Below are 21,459 nucleotides of genomic sequence, written 5' to 3'. Positions count from 1 at the left end.
TCTCATCTTCTAAGTTCATTGCTCGTTTTACTATACCACGCTACTTTGCCATAACCAAGTTTAGCATTCTCCCCTGCCCCGCTCTGGGCATGCAGCTTTTGGAGGAAAATACCTAGCCAGACAGATTGTTCTCATTTCATTTGTGTGACGTGTGGTTCCAAACAGATTATACACAGTCATACCCAAATGACAGTTATCCAGGCCAAAGCCTATAAGAAGATTGATCCAAAACCCATAAGAAGAGGGGAGGACAGATACATTTACATTAGAGCAACATTGGGCAATTTGCTACTTAGACTGGATTGTCTTTTGGGTAGTTACCAATTAAAGAGGCTTTAGTTTTGAAATTCTCTGGAATGGGTACCAAGTTCTATCTGGGTGGAAAGAGAAGTACTGTTTTCATTATTATGTTTGGACATAAGTAGGGTCAGTTGCTCTTTATACCCTAGGGCAAGAGCCCTCTCTCGAAAACTGGTTTTCTCATTCTTAGCCTTCTTGAAGAGAGGCCTTGTTCATTTCTGAGGTGGGGGAGTGGTGCAAGCTATGGCCTGTGCACTAGGAAAAGCAATTAATGACCTGAAGCATGTGAGTTACACATGTACCAGTTCGTGGTCTGGGAGTCTTGAGAAATGAATTTGGGTTGCAGACAGGAAACTGGGATTTGAACTTCTCTTACTTTTGAGAGTGAACGCTTTGGGTTGGTACAGGGTCTGGAGAGTGATTATCATGACCTATCTCAGTCCCTTAGCCATATCCATATGGAGAGGAGTTACTTAGTGATCAGGTGCAGAAACAAAAGCGCAGATGGTACCGACAAGTCATGGTGGACAAGTTCATTCCACAGAGTCGGGTGAATTGTGATCCTTAGATAGGGAGGTGAAGTACAATTAGGCAGAAAGGGAAAAGAGGAAAGTATTCACAGAAGCTCTTGCAAGTGGAAAATGCCTGTAGTCTCCGTATGGTGGTGGTTTCCTGATTCTGCACTTTCTCTGCTATGGAAGAAGAGGTCAGTGCTTTTCATTTCCAGTTAGCATGTTAGTTACCCTACCTCCTGGAGTTAAACATCTCTGCAGCGACCTGTCAGCGAGACAATTACTAGCCGGATAAAGCCAGGGATGCTGTAGGAAGCAGTGGGAAGTGGCTGGCTGCTGTAGCCAGGCTGATTAAAGAACCTTTGGCAATTCTACGGTGTATCCTTGGAAATGTACCACCAAAGTTACTAGGAAGCCTGCTGGGTTTGGAGAGCTACATTTTTGAAAAGTCACCTGGTTGAAAAGTAGTGCTTTTTGAAAACCGTTATTTAAAATAAAACTCATATACCCTGAAAAATAAGACAGGGGCTTTCCAAAAGAACACCAGGACTATCGAAGATCGTTCTCAGGATATGTTTTCTTTGTATCTATTCAGAAATTCTGAGTCATTTTCCAGTAGAGAAAGCACTTTTCGGTAGGTACTTTTATTGAATCGTAGATTATAGAATCGTGGGCATGTCCAGACCAACCCATCACATGTAGCAGAATCTTTATGCAATTTGCTTGACAGGTAATTGTGCTTTTTCTGCTCCAATACTTTGTGATGAAGACAGCCTCCTTAAGCATTGTGTGTCATTGTTGGAAATCTCAGGTTATTCAAGTTTTTCTGAGTTAAACACCTGTCTCTAACTTCTACTCATTATTCTAATTTCTGCACTTAGCATTGCAGAATACGTTTCTTTGTCCTATACTGCAGCCATCATCTGTTTGAAGTTAACCAGCCTGTCTCCCCTCAGTAGTATCCTTTTCACACTAAGGAATCCCACTTTCTAAGACCCTTCCTCCTATGAAATGGTATCCAGGTTTTTTCTACCATACTTTCCTGGACATGCTTTCACTTCAGAATATCTCACTTAAGATATGGAACCTAGAAATAAGTTGTTGTTGTTGCTAGGTGCCATTCAATTGCTTCTGACTCATAGCTACCCTGAGTACGGCAGAACAAAACACTGCCTGGTCCTGTGCCATCCTCACAATCATTGCTGTGTTTGAGCCCATTGTTGCAGCCACTGTGTCAGTCCATCTTTTTTTTTTTTTTTTTAATAATTTTTAGTGTGCTTTAACTGAAAGTTTACAAATCGAGTCAGTCTCTCACACAAAAACTTACATACACCTTGCTACATACTCCCAGTTACTCTCACCCTAATGAGACAGCCCACTCCCTCCCTCCAGTCTCTCTTTTTGTGTCCATTTCGCCAGCTTCTAACCCCCTCTACCCTTTCATCTCCCCTCCAGGCAGAAGATGCCAACATAGTCTCAAGTGTCCACCTGATCCAAGAAGCTCACTCCTCACCAGCATCCCTCTCCAACCCATTGTCCAGTCCAATCCATGTCTGAGGAGTTGGCTTTGGGAATGGTTCCTGTCCTGGGTCAACAGAAGGTCTGGGGGCCATGACTACCAGGGCCCTTCTAGTTTCAGTCAGACCATTAAGTCTGGTCTTTTTATGAGAATTTCGGGTCTGCATCCCACTGCTCTCCTGCTCCCTCAAGGGTTCTTTGTTGTGCTCCCTGTCAGGGCAGTCATCAGTTGTAGCTGGGCACCTTCTAGTTCTTCTGGTCTCAGGATGTAGTTTCTGGTTCATGTGGCCCTTTCTGTCTCTTGGGCTCATAATTACCTTGTGTCCTTGGTGTTCTTCATTCTCCCTTGATCCAGGTGGGTTGAGACTCATTGATGCATCTTAGATGGCTGCTTACTAGCATTTAAGACTCCAGATGCCACTCTTCAAAGTGGGATGCAGAATGTTTTCTTAATAGATTTTATTATGCCAGTGGACTTAGATGTCCCCTGAAACCATGATCCCCAAACCCCTGACCCCTGCTACATTGGCCTTCGAAGCATTCAGTTTATTCAGAAAACTTCTTTGCTTTTGGCTTAGTCCAGTTGTGCTGACCTCCCCTGTATTGTGTGTTGTCTTTCCCTTTACCTAAAGTAGTTCTTATCAACTATTTAATTAGTGGATACCCCTCTCCCACCCTCAACCCTTCCACTTCTCTCCCCCCTCCCCCGCCTCGTAACCACAAAAGAATGTTTTCTTCTCAGTTTAAACTGTTTCTCAAGTTCTTATAATAGTGGTGTTATACAATATTTGTCCTCTTGCAACTGACTAATTTCACTCAGCATAATGCCTTCCAGGTTCCTCCATGTTATGAAATGTTTCACAGATTCCTCACTGTTCTTTATTGATGCGCAGTATTCCATTGTGTGAATATACCATCATTTATTTGTCCATTTATCCGTCGATGGGCACCTTTTTTGCTTCCATCTTTTTGCTATCGTGAACAGTGCCGCAATAAACATGGGTGTGCATATATCTGCTCGTGTAAAGGCTCTTATTTCTCTAGGATATATTCCAAGGAGTGGGATTGCTGGATCGTATGGTAGTTCTATTTCTAGCTTTTTAGGGAAGTGCCAAATCGATTTCCAAAGTGGTTGTACCATTTGACATTCCCACCAGCAGTGTATAAGTGTTCCAATCTCTCCACAGCCTCTCCAACATTTAGTATTTTGTGTTTTTTAGATTAATGCCAGCCTTGTTGGAGTGAGATGAAATCTCATTGTAGTTTTGATCTTCATTTCTCTAATGGCTAATGACCGTGAACATTTCCTTGTGGATCGGTTAGCTACCTGAATGTCTTCTTTAGTGAAGTGTCTATTCATATCTTTTGCCCATTTTTTAATTGGGTTATTTGTCTTTTTGTAGTTGAGGTGTCAGTCCATCTTGATGATGGTCTTCCTCTTTTTATTTTACCAAGCATGATGTCCTTCTCCAGGAGCTGGCCTCTTCTGATAACGTGTCCAAAGTAGTGAGAGAAAGTCTTGCCATCCTTGCTTCCAGGGAGCATTCCAGCTCTATTTCTTTGAAGACATATATCTTCATTCTTCTGGCAGTCCATGGTATATTCAAATATTCTTCATCAGCACCGTAATTCAAAGGCGTCAATTCATCTTCAGCCTGCCTTATTCATTGTCCAGCTTTCACACGCATATGAAGCGAGTGAAAATACCATGGCTTGGGTCAAGTGCACCTTAGTCCTCAAAGAGACATCTTTGCTTTTGAACACTTTAAAGAAATCTTTTGCAGCAGATTTGCCCAATGCAATATATCATTTGATTTCTTGACCGCTGCTTCCATGGGTGTTGTTTGTGGATACAAGGAAAATGGAATCCTTGACAACTTCAATATTTTCTCCATTTATCATCATGTTGCTTATGGTCCAGTTGTGAGGATTTTTATTTTCTTTATGTTGAGGTGCAATCCATAATGCAATCAGTAAGTGCTTCATGTTCTGTTCATTTTCAGCAAGCAGTGTTGTCATCTGTGTATCGCATGTTGTTAATGAATCTCCCCCTAATCCTGATGCCTCGTTTTCATATAGTCCAGCTTTTCATATTATTTGCTCAGTATACAGATTGAATTAAGTATGGTGAAAGGATACAACCTGACACACACCTTTCCTGACTTTAACCCATGCAGTATCCCTTGTTCTATTCGAACGACTGCCTCTTGGTCTATGTTCCGTTCTCCATGAGCATAATTAACTGTTCTGGAAGTCCCGTTCTTTGCAGTGTTATCCTTAATTTATTATGAGCCACACAGTCAAATGCCTTTGCATAGTCAATAAAACCCAGGTAAATATCTTTTTGGAATTCTCTGCTTTCAGCCAAGATCCAACTGACATCCGCAATGATATCTCTCATTCCACTTCCGCTTCTGAATCCAACTTGAACTTCTGGCAGCTCTCTGTTGATATTACTGCTGCAACTGCTTTTGAATGATCTTCAGCAGAATTTTACTTGTGTGTGGTATTAATGATATTGTTCTATAATTTCTGCATTCTATTGGTTCACTTTTCTTTGGAATGGGCACAAATATGGATCTCTTCTAGTCGATTGACCAAGTATCTGTCTTCCAAATTTCTTGACATAAACGAGTGAGCACTTGCCGTGCTACCATCTGTTTGTTGGAACATCTCAATTGATTCTCCGTCAATCCCTGGAGCCTTGTTTTTTGCCATTCCCTTCAGCACAGCTTGGGCTGCTGCTTCCTTCAGTTCCACCGGTTCTTGATTATATGCTACCTCCTGAAATGGTTCAATGTCAACCAGTTCTTTTTGGTACAGTGACTCTGTATTCCTTCCATCTTTTGATGCTTCCTGTGTCATTCAATATTTTGCCCATAGAATCTTTGAGTATTGCAACTCAAGGCATGACTTTTTTCTTTAGTTTTTTCAGCTTGAGGAATGTCAAGCATGTTTTTCCCTTTTGTTTTTCTAACTCTGGTTCTTTGCACATATCATTGTAACACATTACTTTGTCTTCTCAAGCCACCCTTTGAAATCTTCTGTTCATTTCTTTTACTTCATCATTTCTTCCGTTCACTTTAGCTACTCAGCATTGAAGAGCAAGTTTCAGAGTCTCTTCTGACATCCATTTTGGTCTTTTCTTTTTGGAAATGAGTACAGACCATCAAATATTCCTTTTATCCCCAGCTCTCTTTAGAGAAGAAACACAACTATAATGGCAGTATTTTTTGCTTACTTGAAAAAAAATAACAAAACAATTGGCTTGGCATATTGAATAGGGGCAGAAGGAATTTGAGAATGTGTCAGCTTTATAACTTAGCGTTTTTTTTTCCTGGTTGGTGTTAAGGTTGAAAAGTTTTTGAGCTTCTATAATTCCTACAGATGCTAGATTTTGCTTCAGCTGTTTTTCAGGAATAATTTTTAATACCTACATTGAGCTACTCTTCAGGTTACAAAATTCAGTTTAAAAACTGTTCAGATTTATGCTTCATTTAATTTCAGTGCTTCAGGTAATTTTTAACAAGATGGATATATATGAGCCCAGACATAGCTGAAAATAATTCTCTTTTACATGACAAACAGCTTTGCTCAGTATTAGATTCTTGACTAACAGCCTTTCTCTTCAAAATCCTGCAGATTTTTCATTATCTTTTAACATTTAATGTTGCTGAGCAGTCTGAGGTCAGCCCAGTTTTTGTTCTTTGTAGTTTGAAAATTTTGCCAGAATGCGTGCAAATGTGGCATTTTTAATTGATTTGCTGAAAATATAGTGAGCCTTTTCAATCTGCGTGCAAGATCTTTGTTCAACTCAAGGTATTCTTCATTTATTATGTCTTTGATAGGTTGCTGCTCTTCTATTTTTTCTAGTCTCTTCAGTTTTCTTTTTACTGGTATTAGCTGCTTTATCTCTCAATTTCCCTTATTATTTTATTTTCACTGCCTTTTTCCTTTGCATTCTGGACGAATGTCTCAGTTTTTCTTGTAATTCACTGATTCATTTCCCACAGTTTTGTTTCTGTGCTTTTCTTTCTTTTTTTAGTTGTGCTTTAGGTGAAAGTTTACAGAGCAATTTAGTTTCTCATTAATATACAAATTGTTTTGTGACATTGGTTCCCAACCCCATGATGTGTCAAGACTGACTGCTTCTTGACTTTGGGTTCCCCATTTCCATTCGTCCAGGTTTCCTGTCCTTTCCTGCCTTCTCGTCTTTAGTTTTGGGCTGGTATGCCCATTTAGTCTCGTATATATGGTTGAACTACGTGTATTATTGTTTGTTTCATAGGCCTTTTTAATCTCATGCTGAAGGGTGAACCTCAGGAGTGATTTCATTACTTAGCTAAAAGGATGTCCGGGGCCCATGCTCTTGGGGTTTCTTCAGTCTCTGTCAGACCAGTAAGTCTGGTCTTTTTTTGTGAGTTAGAATTTTGTTCTACATTTTTCTCGCACTCTGTCCAGGATCCTCGATTATGATACTTGTCAGAGCAGTTGGTGGTGGTAATGGGGCACCGTCTAGTTGCTGTAGACTCAGCCTGGTGGATGCTGGGATAGTTGTAGTCCATTAGTTTGCTTTTTTTTTTTTTGAACATTTTAGTGTGTTTTAGGTGGAAGTTTACATGGCAGATTTGTTTCCCATTCGACAGTTCATACACAGATGGTTCCATGACATTGGTTACTATCCCCGCAGTGTTCGTATTCTCTCCATTTCCACCCTGTCCTCTCCCTTTCCATCCTTCCAGCTTTCCTGTCCCTCCTTGCCTTTGCTTTTGGGCAAATGTTGCCCGTTTGGTCTCATATAGTTGGTTATTCTAAGGAGCACATTCCTCACAGGTGTCCTTGTTTATTTTATAGGCCAACCTATTACTTAGCTGAAAGGTGACCTCTGGGAGTAGCTTCAGTTCCAGGTTAAAAGGGTGTCTTAGGGCAATAGTCTCAGGTGCTCCTTCAGTCTCTATCAGTTCAGTAAGTCTGGTCTTTTTTTTTTTTAAGTCTGGTCTCTTTTTTTTTTTTTTTATGAATTTGAGTTTTCTACATTTTTCTCCCATTCTAGCCAGGACCTTCTATTGTGTTCCTGGTCAGAGCAGTCAGTAGTAGTAGCTGAGTGCCAAGCCACCACCTAGTTCTTCTGCTCTCAGGCTAGAGGAGGCTAGGGTTCTTGGGGGCCATTACTCCTGTTGACTAATTGCTTCCTTGAGCCTTTGGTTTCCTTCACTCTACTTTGCTCCAGATGGGAGGAGACCCATAGTCGTATCTTAGATGTCTGCTTGCAAGCTTTTAAGACCCCAGACACTACTCTCCAAATTAGGATGTAGAACATTATCTTAATGAACTATGTTATGCCAGTTGACCTAGATGTCCCCCGAGACTATGGTCCTTAGCCTTCAAGCCCAGAACTCAGTCCCATGAGGTGTTTGGATATGTCTGAGAAATTTCCATAGCTGTTCCCCCTATGTGCTGTGTTATATATGTGAATATATATGCAGCACATACAAATACGTATATACAGGTACCCACAACTATACCTGTATATGCACATGCATATACTTCCATATGCCCTCCTACACCTATATAGCATATATATCTACCTGAGTAACCACTCACAAATTTTTGGTTGTTATTACTGTCGTTGCAGAACTGTATAAGTTATAGCATTTACTGTAGTTGTCCTTTATTCTTGTGTACCTATCAATGTCTTCATCTACCTTGGTCATGTTGTGCTGATTTCCCCCTTATTGTGTATTGCCTTTCCCTTACCCTTAGTAGAATTAACCTGTCTACTATCTAGTAAGTGATTCTCCTTCCCTCCCTCTCTCATCCTTGGTAAACTTCAAAAAATGTTGCTTTCTGTGTGTAAACCTATTTTTGACTTTTTATAAAAATGATATTCAATATTTGTCCTTTTGTGATTTACTTACTTCACTGAGCATAATGTCGTCCAGATTCATCCATGTTATGTTTCATGGGCTCATCGTTATTCTTTATCATTGCGTAGAATTCCATTGTATGTATGCACCACATTTTGTTTACGCATTCATCCACTGATGGACACTTAGGTTGTTTCCATCTTTTTGCTGTTGTGAATAATGCTGCAGTGAACGTAGGTGTGCATATGTCTGTTCATGTCACTGTTCTTATTTCTCTAGGTTATATGTTTAGGAGTGGGGTTGCAGGGTCATATGGTATTTCTATTTCTAGCTTTTTGAGGAAGCACCATACTGTTTTCCATAGTGCTTGTACCATTTTACAATCCCATCAGCAGTGTATAAGAGTTCTAATCTCCCTGCAACCTCACCAGGATCTGTTTTGTGGGGTTTTTTTTTTTTTTGGTACAGTCTTTTAATGAGCATGAGAATTTAATTTTTAGGAGGTCCCAGTTACCTAGTTTATCTTCCGTTGTTTGTGCATTTTTAGTTATATTTGTTAGTGTATTTATGCCATAAATTAGAACCCCTAGCTTTGTCTCTATGTTATCTGCCAGGAACTTTATAGTTTTAGATTTAACATTTAGGTCTTTGATCCATTTTGCATTCTTTTTTGTGTATGGCATGGGGTATGGATGCTGTTTTGTTTTTCTGCAAATGGATATCCAGTTTTGCCAGCACCATTTGTTACAGAGACTACCTGTTCCCCATTCAGTGTACTTTGACCCTTCGTCGAAGTCAGCTGTCCATAGCTGGGTGGACTTCTGGTTTCTCAGTTCTCTTCCATTGGTCTGTGTGTCTGTTGTTGTACCCGTACTAGGCTGTTTTGATTACCATGGCTGTCTAGTAAATTCTGAGATCGGGAAGTGTGAGGCCTCCTACTTGGTCCTTTTTCAGTAATGCTTTAGCTATTTGCCAATTTGGTGCTTTTCTGATTTCTGTATGAATTTTAATTAATACTACTGCATTTTTTGTTTCCTTGAGTCTTCTTTTTTTTTTTTTTTCTTTTTTGATGTCATAGCCCCTTGTCTTTTCCTCTTAGTTCATATCTTTACATTTCAGCCTGTTATCTTCTTTATGTGCTCTCTTCCTTACTGGCATACTTTGTTTATCCTGCCCTGTACTTCAGATCAGCCAATACAGCAGAGTGAGAACTGCCAGAAGCTCTCAGTCAGTGAGCACTCGTTTTTATATGCTTTCTTTTATATACTCCTGCAGAGTAGCTGTTCATTAGTGTCTGATATCCTAGAGGAAAGTCTTTTGAATCTAAGGAAAGTTTTATTGTTTTTCCAAGGACAAACACACATGGATTGTTTTAATGTTTTAATTACGTGCTGATGGTGGCACAGCTCTGGAGGATAGTAGGTAAGCCTTAGGTGTATGTGGGTTATGCGCTATGCCTAGTGACATTTGCAAAGATTACAGAGGTGATAAATTATGGTGTTGGGAAGAACCGTGCTGTAATAATCCTCTACGGTATAGATTCAGTTAGCATTCCCTTTTCCAGAAATGCTCTCTGCCCCTCACAGTGGTATTATTTTCAGTATCATGTTGTACTGGACTCTAAGTTCTATGAGAACGTCAGGACCTTATTTGTTGTCTTATTTGGGGCTGTATTCCCAGGACCTAGTTTAGTGCCCAGGGAGACCCTTGGTGGTGCAAATAGTTAAGTGCTCAGAAGAAACGCTGGGTGATCTGCTTCTGGAAAGTCACAGCCTTGAGAACCCTGTGGAACGTAATTTTACTCTGCAACACATGGGTTCTCCATGAGTCAGAATCGACTCAATGGCAACTGGTTTTTGGTTACTTTAGTGCCTGGTACATAATAGATAATAAGAAATTTTTGAATGAATTAATATGTGCTGTAGTACTGTTTCATGTAGTTGAGAATTCCAAACAGTTTACTAAACACTTCTTCAGAATTCTAGATTATTTTCAGAGGTATTCTCTCTTACTCTTTAGGTCATGTTTCCTTTACTTTGTGAGTGACATTTTTTTTTTTTTTTTTCCATGTTCCCTTCTGAATCTGGCTTGAATTTCTGGCAGTTCCCTGTCGATATACTGCTGCAATCATTTTTTTTTTTTTTTAATTAACATTTATTGAGCTTCAAGTGAACGTTTACAATTCAAGTCAGTCTGTCACATATAAGTTTATATACATCTTACTCCGTACTCCCACTTGCTCTCCCCCTAATGAGTCAGCCCTTCCAGTCTCTCCTTTCATGACAATTTTGCCAGCTTCCCACTCTCTCTATCCTCCCATCCCCCCTCCAGACAGGAGATGCCAACACAGTTTCAAGTGTCCACCTGATATTATTAGCTCACTCTTCATCAGCATCTCTCTCCCACCCACTGTCCAGTCCCTTTCGTGTCTGATGAATTGTCTTCGGGGATGGTTCCCGTCCTGTGCCAACAGAAGGTTTGGGGACCATGGCCGCCGGGATTCCTCTAGTCTCAGTCAGACCATTAAGTATGGTCTTTTTATGAGAATTTGGAGTCTGCATCCCACTGATCTCCTGCTCCCTCAAGGGTTCTCTGTTGTGCTCCCTGTGTGAGTGACATTTTTTTCGTAGTTGCTACGTCATGTTCCTCTCCCCGCCATTTTGTGCTCATCCTTATATGAAGCAAGATCTATCTAGACTTGATGTTTGCTAATAATTTTTAATAAACAGTGGTCAATTGCTGTTGGCGCTAAGCTGTCTACTTGCATAATGGACATATTTTCATATTTACTGCTAAATGGGAGATTAATGTGCATACCTCTTACTCTTAATTCTAGTTTCTAGCAGGCATTCACTTGGGACAGCTCTGCTCTCCTAGCATGACATCTGTGACACTGAAAAAGTATTAACCGTCTTATCTCTGTCCTATCTGTAGCATTTACCTGTTAGGTATCCACATGTGGGATACATTGTGCCACCACTGGTTTGCTCTCTCTGCCCAGTTTGCTTATGAGAGTTATTGTCTGAATGGATATTGAAAGTTGATAAACAGGCAGTGAGCAAGGACACAATTTTTTTACTTTATTGTAAAATCATACCTGGATGATATATGTTGGCTGCCAGGTTTTCTAGATGGTACGCTCCTCAGGTCTCGTATATTAGGAGACAATGGAGAGGTATAAATTGCCTTTTAACCCTTTTTTCTTTTTTTTTAAAGCCAGTCTCTGTTTCATGTGTTGAGGCCCTGGTGTTTGTCAATACAGTGCCATCAATCTTACATCAGAAAATAAAGTATTATCCCCCATTCTGGCATTTGGTTTTCTGATAGTCTCCAATTTTTGATAGGGTATACATTATTGTTTTTTTCTGTGTCTTCATAGGGGTTTTAGTGGGAAGTGGGAACGTCCATTAGGCTGATTGGTTGAGATCTCTTTGAGGATTGTGCTCTTCAGTGGTAGTCTTTGGCCCTATTATGAATTTGCGTTCTTGCCAGTTCTGCTTGCTTTTCTCTTTTACTCTCATCGATACTGACTTTTTTGTCTCCTGACAGTAGAATGACAGGGAATCTATACTATTTGTAACTGGCACAGGCCCTGTTAGTAGAGGGCCTATAAAGCCTTTGCTAGGCCATGTCTGAGTCTCTGATCACTCCAGAAGAAGCCAGGAGAAAGGGAGAGTACAGTTGTGCTGAAACTGAAATCCGTGATATGATGATGGGGCCTGTATTGATTGAGGGAGGATTGCCAGCTGGCAGTGGTAGTAGAAATAAGTCTCTCAGGGATGGGAAACTAACTCTAGAGTACTTCTAGATAAGACTCACCACAGAATCACTGGGCAATTAGAAATGTTGTACTCTCCGCTGAGGAGATGGAGTGGGAATTAGCTTTTCCCTAGGCCCAATGTGACTTGGTTAGAAATACAATTCAACCTATTTTGTCTTGTCCATTGGGATGTGATAGCTCTATAGGAAACATCTGGTCTGTGGGAGTTTATTTCAGCCTGTCTCATTGCATATATTGTTTCCTTTAACAGCTTTTTAAATTTTCTTTTTCCAGCAATGATGTTGTCCACTGGGCATATACTGACCATTGTGGCAGGTCTGAGAACATAGCTGAAGCTGAAAATAGGAAAGCTGGGGGCAAGGAAGAGCCTTGAATCTTGAGGTGGGACGTTGACTCTAAGATGTCCTTGAGCAGTGGAGCCTCCGGAGGGAAAGGAGTGGATGCAAACCCGGTTGAGACATACGACAGTGGGGATGAATGGGACATTGGAGTAGGGAATCTCATCATTGACCTGGACGCCGATCTGGAAAAGGACCAGCAGAAACTGGAAATGTCAGGCTCAAAGGAGGTGGGGATACCGGCTCCCAATGCTGTGGCCACACTACCAGACAATATCAAGTTTGTGACCCCAGTGCCAGGTCCTCAAGGGAAGGAAGGCAAATCGAAATCCAAAAGGAATAAGAGTGGCAAAGACACTAGCAAGCCTACTCCAGGGACTTCCTTGTTCACGCCAAGTGAGGGGGCAGCTAGCAAGAAAGAGGTGCAGGGACGCTCAGGAGATGGTGCCAATGCAGGAACCCTGGTTGCTGCTATTGCTCCCAAGGGCTCAGAGAAGGCGGCCAAGGCATCCCGCAGTATAGCCGGCTCCAAAAAGGAGAAGGAGAACAGCTCAACTAAGAGCAAGAAGGAGAGAAGCGAAGGAGTGGGGACTTGTTCAGAAAAGGATCCTGGGGTCCTCCAGCCGGTTCCATTGGGAGGACGGGGTGGTCAGTATGATGGAAGTGCAGGGGTGGATACAGGAGCTGTGGAGCCACTTGGGAGTATAGCTATTGAGCCTGGGGCAGCGCTCAATCCTTTGGGAGCTAAACCGGAGCCAGAGGAAGGGGAGAATGAGTGTCGGCCGCTAAAGAAAGTCAAGTCTGAAAAGGTAAGAGGTGGCCAGATCTGGCTGCCCACTGCCAGTCAGAACTGCCCTAGACTAACCGCCAAATGCTGTGTGCACTCTGTGGGAGGCTTATTAGTTTGTGGGTAATGACCAATTACGAGGTCAGAGCAGCTGGTAACGATAATGTGGTTTTGTTCCAAATTAGGGGATTCCCTACAGACTCATTAACAGCAGGCCTAGACATTTTGGAGTAGGATATCTGTTGTAGTGGGCAGCTATTTGGTAGAATGAATTTTCTGTAGGCCAAGTAGAGAACCTCCCACCTTGTTTTTGTCCCACTTCAGACACTTGTTACTAGAAACTGGCATCAGAACTGTATATGGTGCCCAGCTTGACTGATATTTCATCTCTCAATTATAAGTATAGGTTGAGCACAGTCTTATGGGATAAATGGTGCTGCTGGGTCTCTGAAGCCTAAGCTGCAAAGGGTGAAATGAGTTTCATTGATTTCGTTGTTCTATTGATTGCTACTGAAGAGCAAAGGGGCACAATTTGGGTGTAGGAGGTACTGACCACACTGTGAGGAACTTAGATTATGAATGATGTTGTGGCTATGAAGGGGTGACTTAGAAACAGATTCTTTGGCTGTTAAAGGTGTAGCTCATGGCCAGGTATCTCTCTCAACAATTGGGAATCAAAGTATCCTGGTGATTTAATAGCTGCCAAATGGTGTAATGATACCTTGCCTCCTGCTTGACTTGGAAGGACAGGCGCCTGCAGCACCAGGAGAGGTTAAGGCTGAGTCCCTCCTGGGAAGATTCTCTTAGTTCATGTCTCAGGAAGTGGAGCCAGAGTAGCTGTGAGTCTAGGCTCAGCTCAGGCTGCCTTAAACTTCAGCAGCTTATGGTTTCCTGTAGAGCAGCTGGCCTGGTAATGAGCTGTTCATTGGCTCTTGATTTTCTGCTCTGTGCTCTGCTCACCCTGTGCTTTCAGTCGATCCCAGCAGATGCAGTATAAATTGATTTCTCTGTAATTACATCAGCTGCAGCAGGGAATACCTATTTCCATATGTAAGTGTTAATAAATAGGGGCTGGATATGTATGTTTGGGTGGTGGTGCCCTTTCAGTGCCTGGATTCTAGAAGTAGTAGGCGCTTTCTTTGCTGTAGGTATTTTGGTCTTTGCCTCTGGCACATCTGTAGCTCTTAGCAACATCTGGGCTTCTCTGGTAACAGGGCTGTGAATTTCTTCCACTAATAACGCAATTGTTCATTCCCTTTTACCAGTGGCAGCTGCCAGAGAGGCTGCCTGTGTTTAGGTGGCAGATGCTATGGTCCACCTCAGCAGAGTCAAGCTCCAGCTGGTTACTGGCATGGCTCATCCTGTGCTGGCTGTGAGTTGCCATTTTCTCTGGGGTACAGATGGATAATACTGTTTTAAAGAGGCCTAGGAGTACCAGGAGTTCTTGCTTCTGTTCCAGGCCCATTAGGCTGTTCCCTATATCTGGCTTCAGGAAATTCTTGCCATATATCCATGTTCGTAATCACTGGTGGTAATATTACAGATATCAGTTCTTTCTGTGTTGAGAAGCACTTCTCAGAGTGGCCTTCATTTTCTTTTCTGTTTAGAACAGTTGACTCGTGTTGCAATCTTCTAAAGCCAGTAGTTGTCTGTGGGTGAAAGGATTAATGTTGCTTAGCTTCATGACACAGTGGCTGCAACAGTGGGCTCAAACATAGCAACAATTGTGAGGATGGCACAGGACTGGGCAGTGTTTTGTTCTGTTGTACATAGGGTCACTGCAAGTCAGAACCAACTCCATAGCACCTGACAACATCAGCAACTTCATGTGGGATTTCATGATGGTCTCCAGCAGAGAAGCAAATGGAACCCATTTTCTCTCCATATAGGTGCAGGGGCTGGTTAGTTGGCCGCCCTTCAGATAATATTTGGGCTGAAAGATGCAGTACATTCAGCTAAGTACAATCAAACCTTGGTGCCAAAGAGTTTTGACCCTTAATAATGTAGCCATGCTATGAGCCTTGTCTTCCAGGGAGACTGTGAGAACAGGGCAGTGGAATGAGAGAGAAAAGGGAGAGAGACTGTGCTTCAGTTTTTGAAAGAAAGATAAAATTGCTGAAAAGTACTTTTAGAAGCAGAAATTTTCTGTACAGTTTAATGTTGCCATAAGCAAGAGCCTGCTTTCTCAATTACTTCCGCAGTTCCCTCAACCCTTTTAGACAGTTTGGTTCTGAGGGTACCTTTTGATAAAGCCTTTGGCCATTGAAATAAATATTTAAATAAAGTTTGGAAGTTGCTAGGAGATAAAAACGTGGTATGCAGGGAGAGAGCATTTTTGAACTGGGAGGAAAGAAGAAGCGAGTTAAAGGACAGAAAGCTAAGAACCCTGCCATGGAATAACTTTTGAGAAACTGGGACCCCAGGATTTGGGGCATAATAGGTGCTCAGTCAGTGTTTGTTGATTAATACAATAGCTTATAAGCAAAGTCTTGAAAACTTCTTCAAGATTTTCTCTCTGAGATGCGGACTTGCCTATGGCCTAACTGGTTTGGAATGTTCATTCCATGTAGGGACAACCAACAGAACCAAAACAGATGTTCTGATATAATCTAGGAATTGTGCACTCATAGTTGGGAACTGTCGTAAAGAGGGGAAACTCATAAAATTTGGAAAGTATCTTGATCGGAGCCTTTGCCCACTTGGAAATAGAAGACAGTGGAGCCAGTGGCGTAGGGTAGAGTTGTCACCTGTACCACAAGCTAATGAGGAAAATTTGAGTATTCAAACTATCTACCTCAGGGCCGTTTCTCTCTCCAGTTAGATATCTTAGGCTGTGGCTGAGAGAATTTTCTGTCAGCCAAGGATGTGGATTTCCCTTCATGGGATCTGACTTTTGCTCCACACACCTCTCTGGCAGGGCTCCCTGTGCTGTTGTCCAGAGTTCTAGGAGAGACCAGAGATGGCTCTTAGCAACTGCTGCTTCCCTGAGCTGTTATTGAACACTCCTGCCTCTGACTTCCTGCCAGCTGAAGTGCTGGGGGAGGGAATGTTAAGGAATAAACAAGACAGAACCTTCCGGCTCCTGCCTGTTCCCTAGCTTTTGGTTTGATTGATAGGTTGTTAAAGTTAAGAGTGGAAGGGAGATAGGGAGGAGAGAGGGTGCCTGTCTGAGTGTCCCCAGCTTAGTGCTTGTGTCACCACTCTGACAGGCAAGGAAAAAGGAATTTACAAACCACAGACGGCAATGATCTATTTATGCCAACTTCGTCAGGGATTATGACTGGGAGTTTAAGTTGAGACTCCCTTTATTTTGTTTTTGGGTTATTTCCACATCATATAAAGTAACCAGTAGGCTGCAGTGGTGAAAGGATCTAGAAGTTTGCAACCCGAAGGACCCCGGCCCCTCTTTAGCTGTTGCAGGAGGAATCCCCTGCACTCTGTTTTCGCTGTGATTGCGTCTCAGCTTCTGCTCTCAGAATGCTGCATACACGTACCACCTCCGCATTAGATTAGGATACAAAGAAAATGATCAGATGTGCTCTTTGCTCTCTTGCTGTTCTGATCATGCTTGCTATCATACCTTGTGTTCCAAGAGCATCTTCCTTTGCCCTTGGCTTTGTTTTCCAGCCCTAGTTTATGCCTTCCAGCTCAGTCCTCTTGCGTTGCAATCCCTCATTGCCCAACCAAGCTCAGGTCTCTTTTACTCCTTATGATCCAAGACTTTCCTCTCTTAACGCCTTTCTCCTTGCCTAGCTGTTCTTTCTCAGCCGTTGATAGCATAGCAGTCAGCCTTGCCTCCTGAAGCCCAGTACCCTCAGGCTTTCTCCTTCATGGAAGAAATTAAAAAGAAGTTATTTGTATGAGACAGGGATGCATTCTGTAACTACAAGGGAGCCTGAGCCTAATTTATTTTTTCATCCAGCAGCTCTGCTTTCCATCTGGATGTTGTAATTCAAGGAGGGCCCAGAGAAAGATTATCTGGTCCAATTTCCTCGTTTTGTAGAAGAGGAAATGAAGACCAGGAGATCATGTGACTTGCCCAGGGTTTCACAGGTAGTCAGTGGAAAAGCCAGGCATAGAAGCCAGGTTTCTAGATGCCAAGTTCTTAAGACATGCAGTTACTCAGAATTCTTAACAAATCTTTAACTGTCATGGGGACTTTTATGTTTTCCCACTTTAAAGACAACTTTAGGAACATTGGATATAAATGCCTGGAGACTCCAAGACTGCTTTCACTTGTTTTTCATAGTGACTTTAGCATTGTAGACACCCAATATACAAAGTAGCTTTTAGTTTAGGGTTTTTAGGTAAGATGAGGATGTTTGCAAAGAACAATCATTTATAGCTATTCCTATATAAAGAGGGAAAGTTAACGTTTAAACTGCTACCTTGAGCTTGACTCTTTGAGTTGTATGCGTGTGTGCATAAAAAGCCCATTGCCATCAAGTCGATTCTGACTCATAGCCACCCCATAAAACAGAGTAGAACTGCCCCGTAGGGTTTCCAAGGCTGTAAATCTTTTACAGAAAGAAACAAACTGCCATATCGTCCCACGGAGGGGCTGGTGGGTTTGAACTGCTGACCTTTTGGTAAGCTGCCAACCACTTTAACCACTGTACTACCAGGGCTCCTTTGTGTGTGTGTGTGTATGTGTGTGTGTTCTGGAATATCCCATTCAGCCTAATTTCCATTGTAGTTGAGGCATTGCCAGTCCATTCTTTTATTTGGCAGTCACAGGTAGGAAAACTCCCCTGCCCTAGTGCCTCTCACTTGGACATATCACTAATAGGCAGACCTTTACATTTAAACGTATTGTGGATGTTATTGGCGCTCTAGTGGTGCAGTGGTTAAGAGCTCAGCTGCTAACTAAAAAGTCAGCAGTTCGAATCCACCAGCTGCTCCTTGGAAACCCTGTGGGGCAGTTCTACTCTGTTCTATAGTGTTGCTATGGGTTGGCATCGACTCAACAGCAACGGGTTTTGGTGGATATTATTAACTGTTTTGTAAAGAGAAGATATATTGTTGGATACCTTTTTCACTTTTCATTCACTCAGTGCATTAAATGAGTGCATTTTAGGTCCCAGGCACTGTGGTTGCTGCCGACTATACATTGGTGAATAGAACAGAGGTGGCCCCTGCTCTTGGCGGGGCTTATAGTTTACCATCTGGAGCAGTTTCTCAAAATGTGACCCATGAAACTACCTGCATCACATCACCTGAGTATCAAAAATGCAGTGTTTTGAACCCTGCCCCAAATCTTCTAAACAAGTCTTTTGGGAAAGGGCCCAGAAATCTGCACTTCCAGAAGGTTCTCCAGATAATTGTTATACGCATTAAAGTTTGAGAACCATTGTGAAATTTCTTTAGAAGATGGGCGTTGGCAGCCACTTTTAACTGAAAACACTAGCCTTTTAAACTTAGATTTCATATCAACTCTTACATATAACTTAGTGGTTAACAGTATAGACTCTGGAGCAAACCACCTGGGTTTGTATCCCAACTCTGCCACTTATTACTTAGCAATTTTGAACAAGTTTCCTTAACCATTCTGCCTCAGTTTTCTCATCTGTGAAATGAGGAAAATAACAGTACCTACACAGGGTTGTTGTGAAACTAAATAAGTTAATTCATATAACAGTGCCTGACACACAGGGAACATTCGGTAAATTTTGGGAAAAAGAAAAACATGATTTGAGTTGAAATATGTCTTAGTCTGCCTTCAGCAATAATGGGCTGAAGTATAACAACATCCCACTCTACAGAAAGCCCCATCTGAGTAGATCAACATGTTTCTTGGCTAAGACTTTCAGCACTGTGCTCAGAAGAAGTTCCAAAGCTGGGTTGGGGAATTTGTATGTTAGTGATGTGTTCTAAAGCCCCTTGTGTTTATAGTTGGCAGGAGGGGGGAGATCAAAAATTGGCTTCAGAGGGTATTGAAATGGCGTGTTGAATTTCAGATTTCATATGAGTCGAATTTTCTCTCTGGCCATATCCGTAATGTGGGGTTGGGCACGTTGGATAGATGTTACCGTGGGTTTGCCAGCATGTACAATCTCATAGATGCTGGAGAGCACTAAGTGTTTTTGTTTTTATACAAGAGTGCATGGGAAATTTAAGTCCTGGTCCTTAATCATCCTCCCCCAGTGTGAGCTTGTATTTTTGCCATTTGGGTATAAGAACTTTTACCAGCAGAGCTGATCCAGACAGGCAGCAGGGCTTGGGCTTTCAGGCTGGAGGTGGCAGTAACATGCACAGCTGAGATCTTGCCACTGCTGGCTGGCTGAGCCCTCCTCTCTGTGGTTTTCACTCTTCAAGCCATGCTTGAGTAACCCGCCTCCAGAGCTGCTGACAGGGTCGTGTTCAGAGGCCTTGGAAATTACACTGTTCATTTCCTTATCATCCCCTGACCTGCAGTGCAGAGCCTTCTGGTGCAGGAACAAGGCAGAAAAAATCCAGACGGCTCCCAGCCAGCATGTGTCAAGAGCTACAAAGAATGAAATTGGACTTGCTCACTTAAAAACCATGGGGTTAGGCTTTGATTTTTGGTTCCTGCCGAGAGTTATTTGTGTGCATGTGTGCATGTTCTGTCTCTGTGTGTATGCATAGAATGAGCCTGTGCATGGCAAAGCTGGGGAGGAGGAGCATCTGAAAGTAGAGAGCAGAGGGAGATTGCTTTTCTCTTCAGTTAATTTCCCAGTTGTGCCATTGGGAAGGGCCTGGAAGCATTAGCATCAGGAAGGTGCCAGACCATGTTAATATTTTAAAACATATTTTTCTTGGTACAGTTCAGTCATGGCTGAGAGCACCCACCCAAGTAAGAAGCTTCCCTAGTTGGCTGAGGAGACATTTTTTAACAAATTCTATTTCCTGAAGTCTTTCATCCTGGATGACATTGACATAGTCAATGTTTAAGCCACCCAGGAAAGTGGAGACTTTGGGTCAGTCTTGTGTGAGAGGAATTTCCTTTTTGAGATGGAGGATGATGTGACAAATAGAAACAGGTGGGAATTTAGAGCTTTTTGAAATTTCCTGTTTCTAGGTCAAATTTCTATTATTCTTTAGTAGCTAGTCCTTGTTTTGGGGGTAGATATTACAAAACAACCTCCTCTTTTTTTTTTTCTTTTTGGGATCTCTCTTGCCCTAGGAAACTCACAGAAATGACTTTTTGAGCTAAAGAAGTAGAATGTGGATGGTAAGAAAGGTTCCTGGGCAGAGTTTACCATTCTGTCCTCAATTTTCCTTCTTGTGGGTTTCCACTGTCTTACGAGATCATTGGTGCTATTGGAGCCTTTGTGGAGTGAGAAAAGAAAGGAGTCTTTAGCTTTCAGACCCTGGAAGTATTTTTAAACCCTGAGCGGCTCTCTTGTTGGAAGTGCTCAGTAGAGAAGTGTTTTCACATGAGGAGGTGACAGCCAAGGTATGAGGGTATTACTTTCTTTTCCCTTCTAATAAAACAGTGGCCCTGTTACCAGCAGCATCAGCAGCATCTGGGAACTTGTTAGAAATGCAGAGTCTCAGGCTCCACCCTAGGCCCCCAAATCAGAAACTCCAGGGTTAAGGCCCCACATTCTGTGTTTTAAACAAGCTTTTCCATTGCTTGTGATACACACTAAAGTTTGAGAGCATGCTTTCCTCTTAAAAAAACCAAACCCAGTGCCATGGAGTCAATTCCGACTCATAGCGACCCTACAGGACAGAGTAGAACTGCCCCATAGAGTTTCCAAGGAGCGCCTGGCGGATTCAAACTGCTGACCCTTTGGTTAGCAGCAGTAGCACTTAACCACTATGCCACCACGGTTTCCTTCTTCTTAGTATTGAAGATGAAATTCTCCAAAAACATCAAGGACTAGAACGTAACCGCAGAGAGAGTTATGATTTTGTTTTCTGTGAGTGATATCCTGATACATCTTTTCTGTATGTGGACAAATTACAGAAACCTAGAATTGTAAGGAATACAGAAGGGCTTGGGACTTTGAGGGCAGAGAGGTATTCAAATTATTTCTTTCTAAACCTCACTTTTCTCATCCATAATGTGAAGGTTAATAATAGTACTGACTTATAAAGCTGCCATGAGAATTAATTGAGATAAAGAAGGTTAAGCACTCAGCACAGTGCCTGTCAATAAATGGTAGCTGTTTACTGATGTTACTAGCTTTGAGTTGCATGGTCACTGTGAAATCAAGGGGAGAGGATCTCCTTAGAGACTGGAGAATTAAGCCCCTGGAGGCTTTGGAAAATAATGAATTTATGATAGCTAATACTTCAACTCCTTCTGATTTCCAGGAAGGGGTGAGGGAGAGATTGATTCAGAGTATTTAGAGCCATTGAGGTTTGAGGTTTTATTGTTTGATTGACC

General features: G+C 42.1%; 1 protein-coding gene across 7 annotated transcripts in view; it reads left to right on the top strand.

Annotated features, from left to right (window-relative positions):
* The window catches only part of ZNF609 (zinc finger protein 609), a 225,617-nt gene that overhangs the window by 21,952 nt on the left and 182,206 nt on the right, over positions 1 to 21,459 (top strand). For 3 of the 7 annotated variants that reach the window (XM_064267409.1, XM_064267408.1, XM_064267406.1), the window contains exon 1: positions 13,012 to 13,125. Coding sequence is in view for 3 of the 7 variants with exons in the window: in XM_064267405.1 (XP_064123475.1) it covers positions 12,379 to 13,125 (747 nt within the window). In the remaining 4 variants the exon portion in view is untranslated. Of the gene's footprint in view, positions 1 to 2,274; positions 2,413 to 12,251; positions 13,126 to 21,459 lie in introns of those variants that run through there. The other 4 variants (XM_064267405.1, XM_064267403.1, XM_064267404.1 and 1 more) reach the window with 3 other exon arrangements.

This window comes from Loxodonta africana, chromosome 13 (assembly GCF_030014295.1).
Source record: "Loxodonta africana isolate mLoxAfr1 chromosome 13, mLoxAfr1.hap2, whole genome shotgun sequence".
Classification (NCBI taxonomy): domain Eukaryota; kingdom Metazoa; phylum Chordata; class Mammalia; order Proboscidea; family Elephantidae; genus Loxodonta; species Loxodonta africana.
This window is presented reverse-complemented; position numbering and strand designations above follow the sequence as displayed.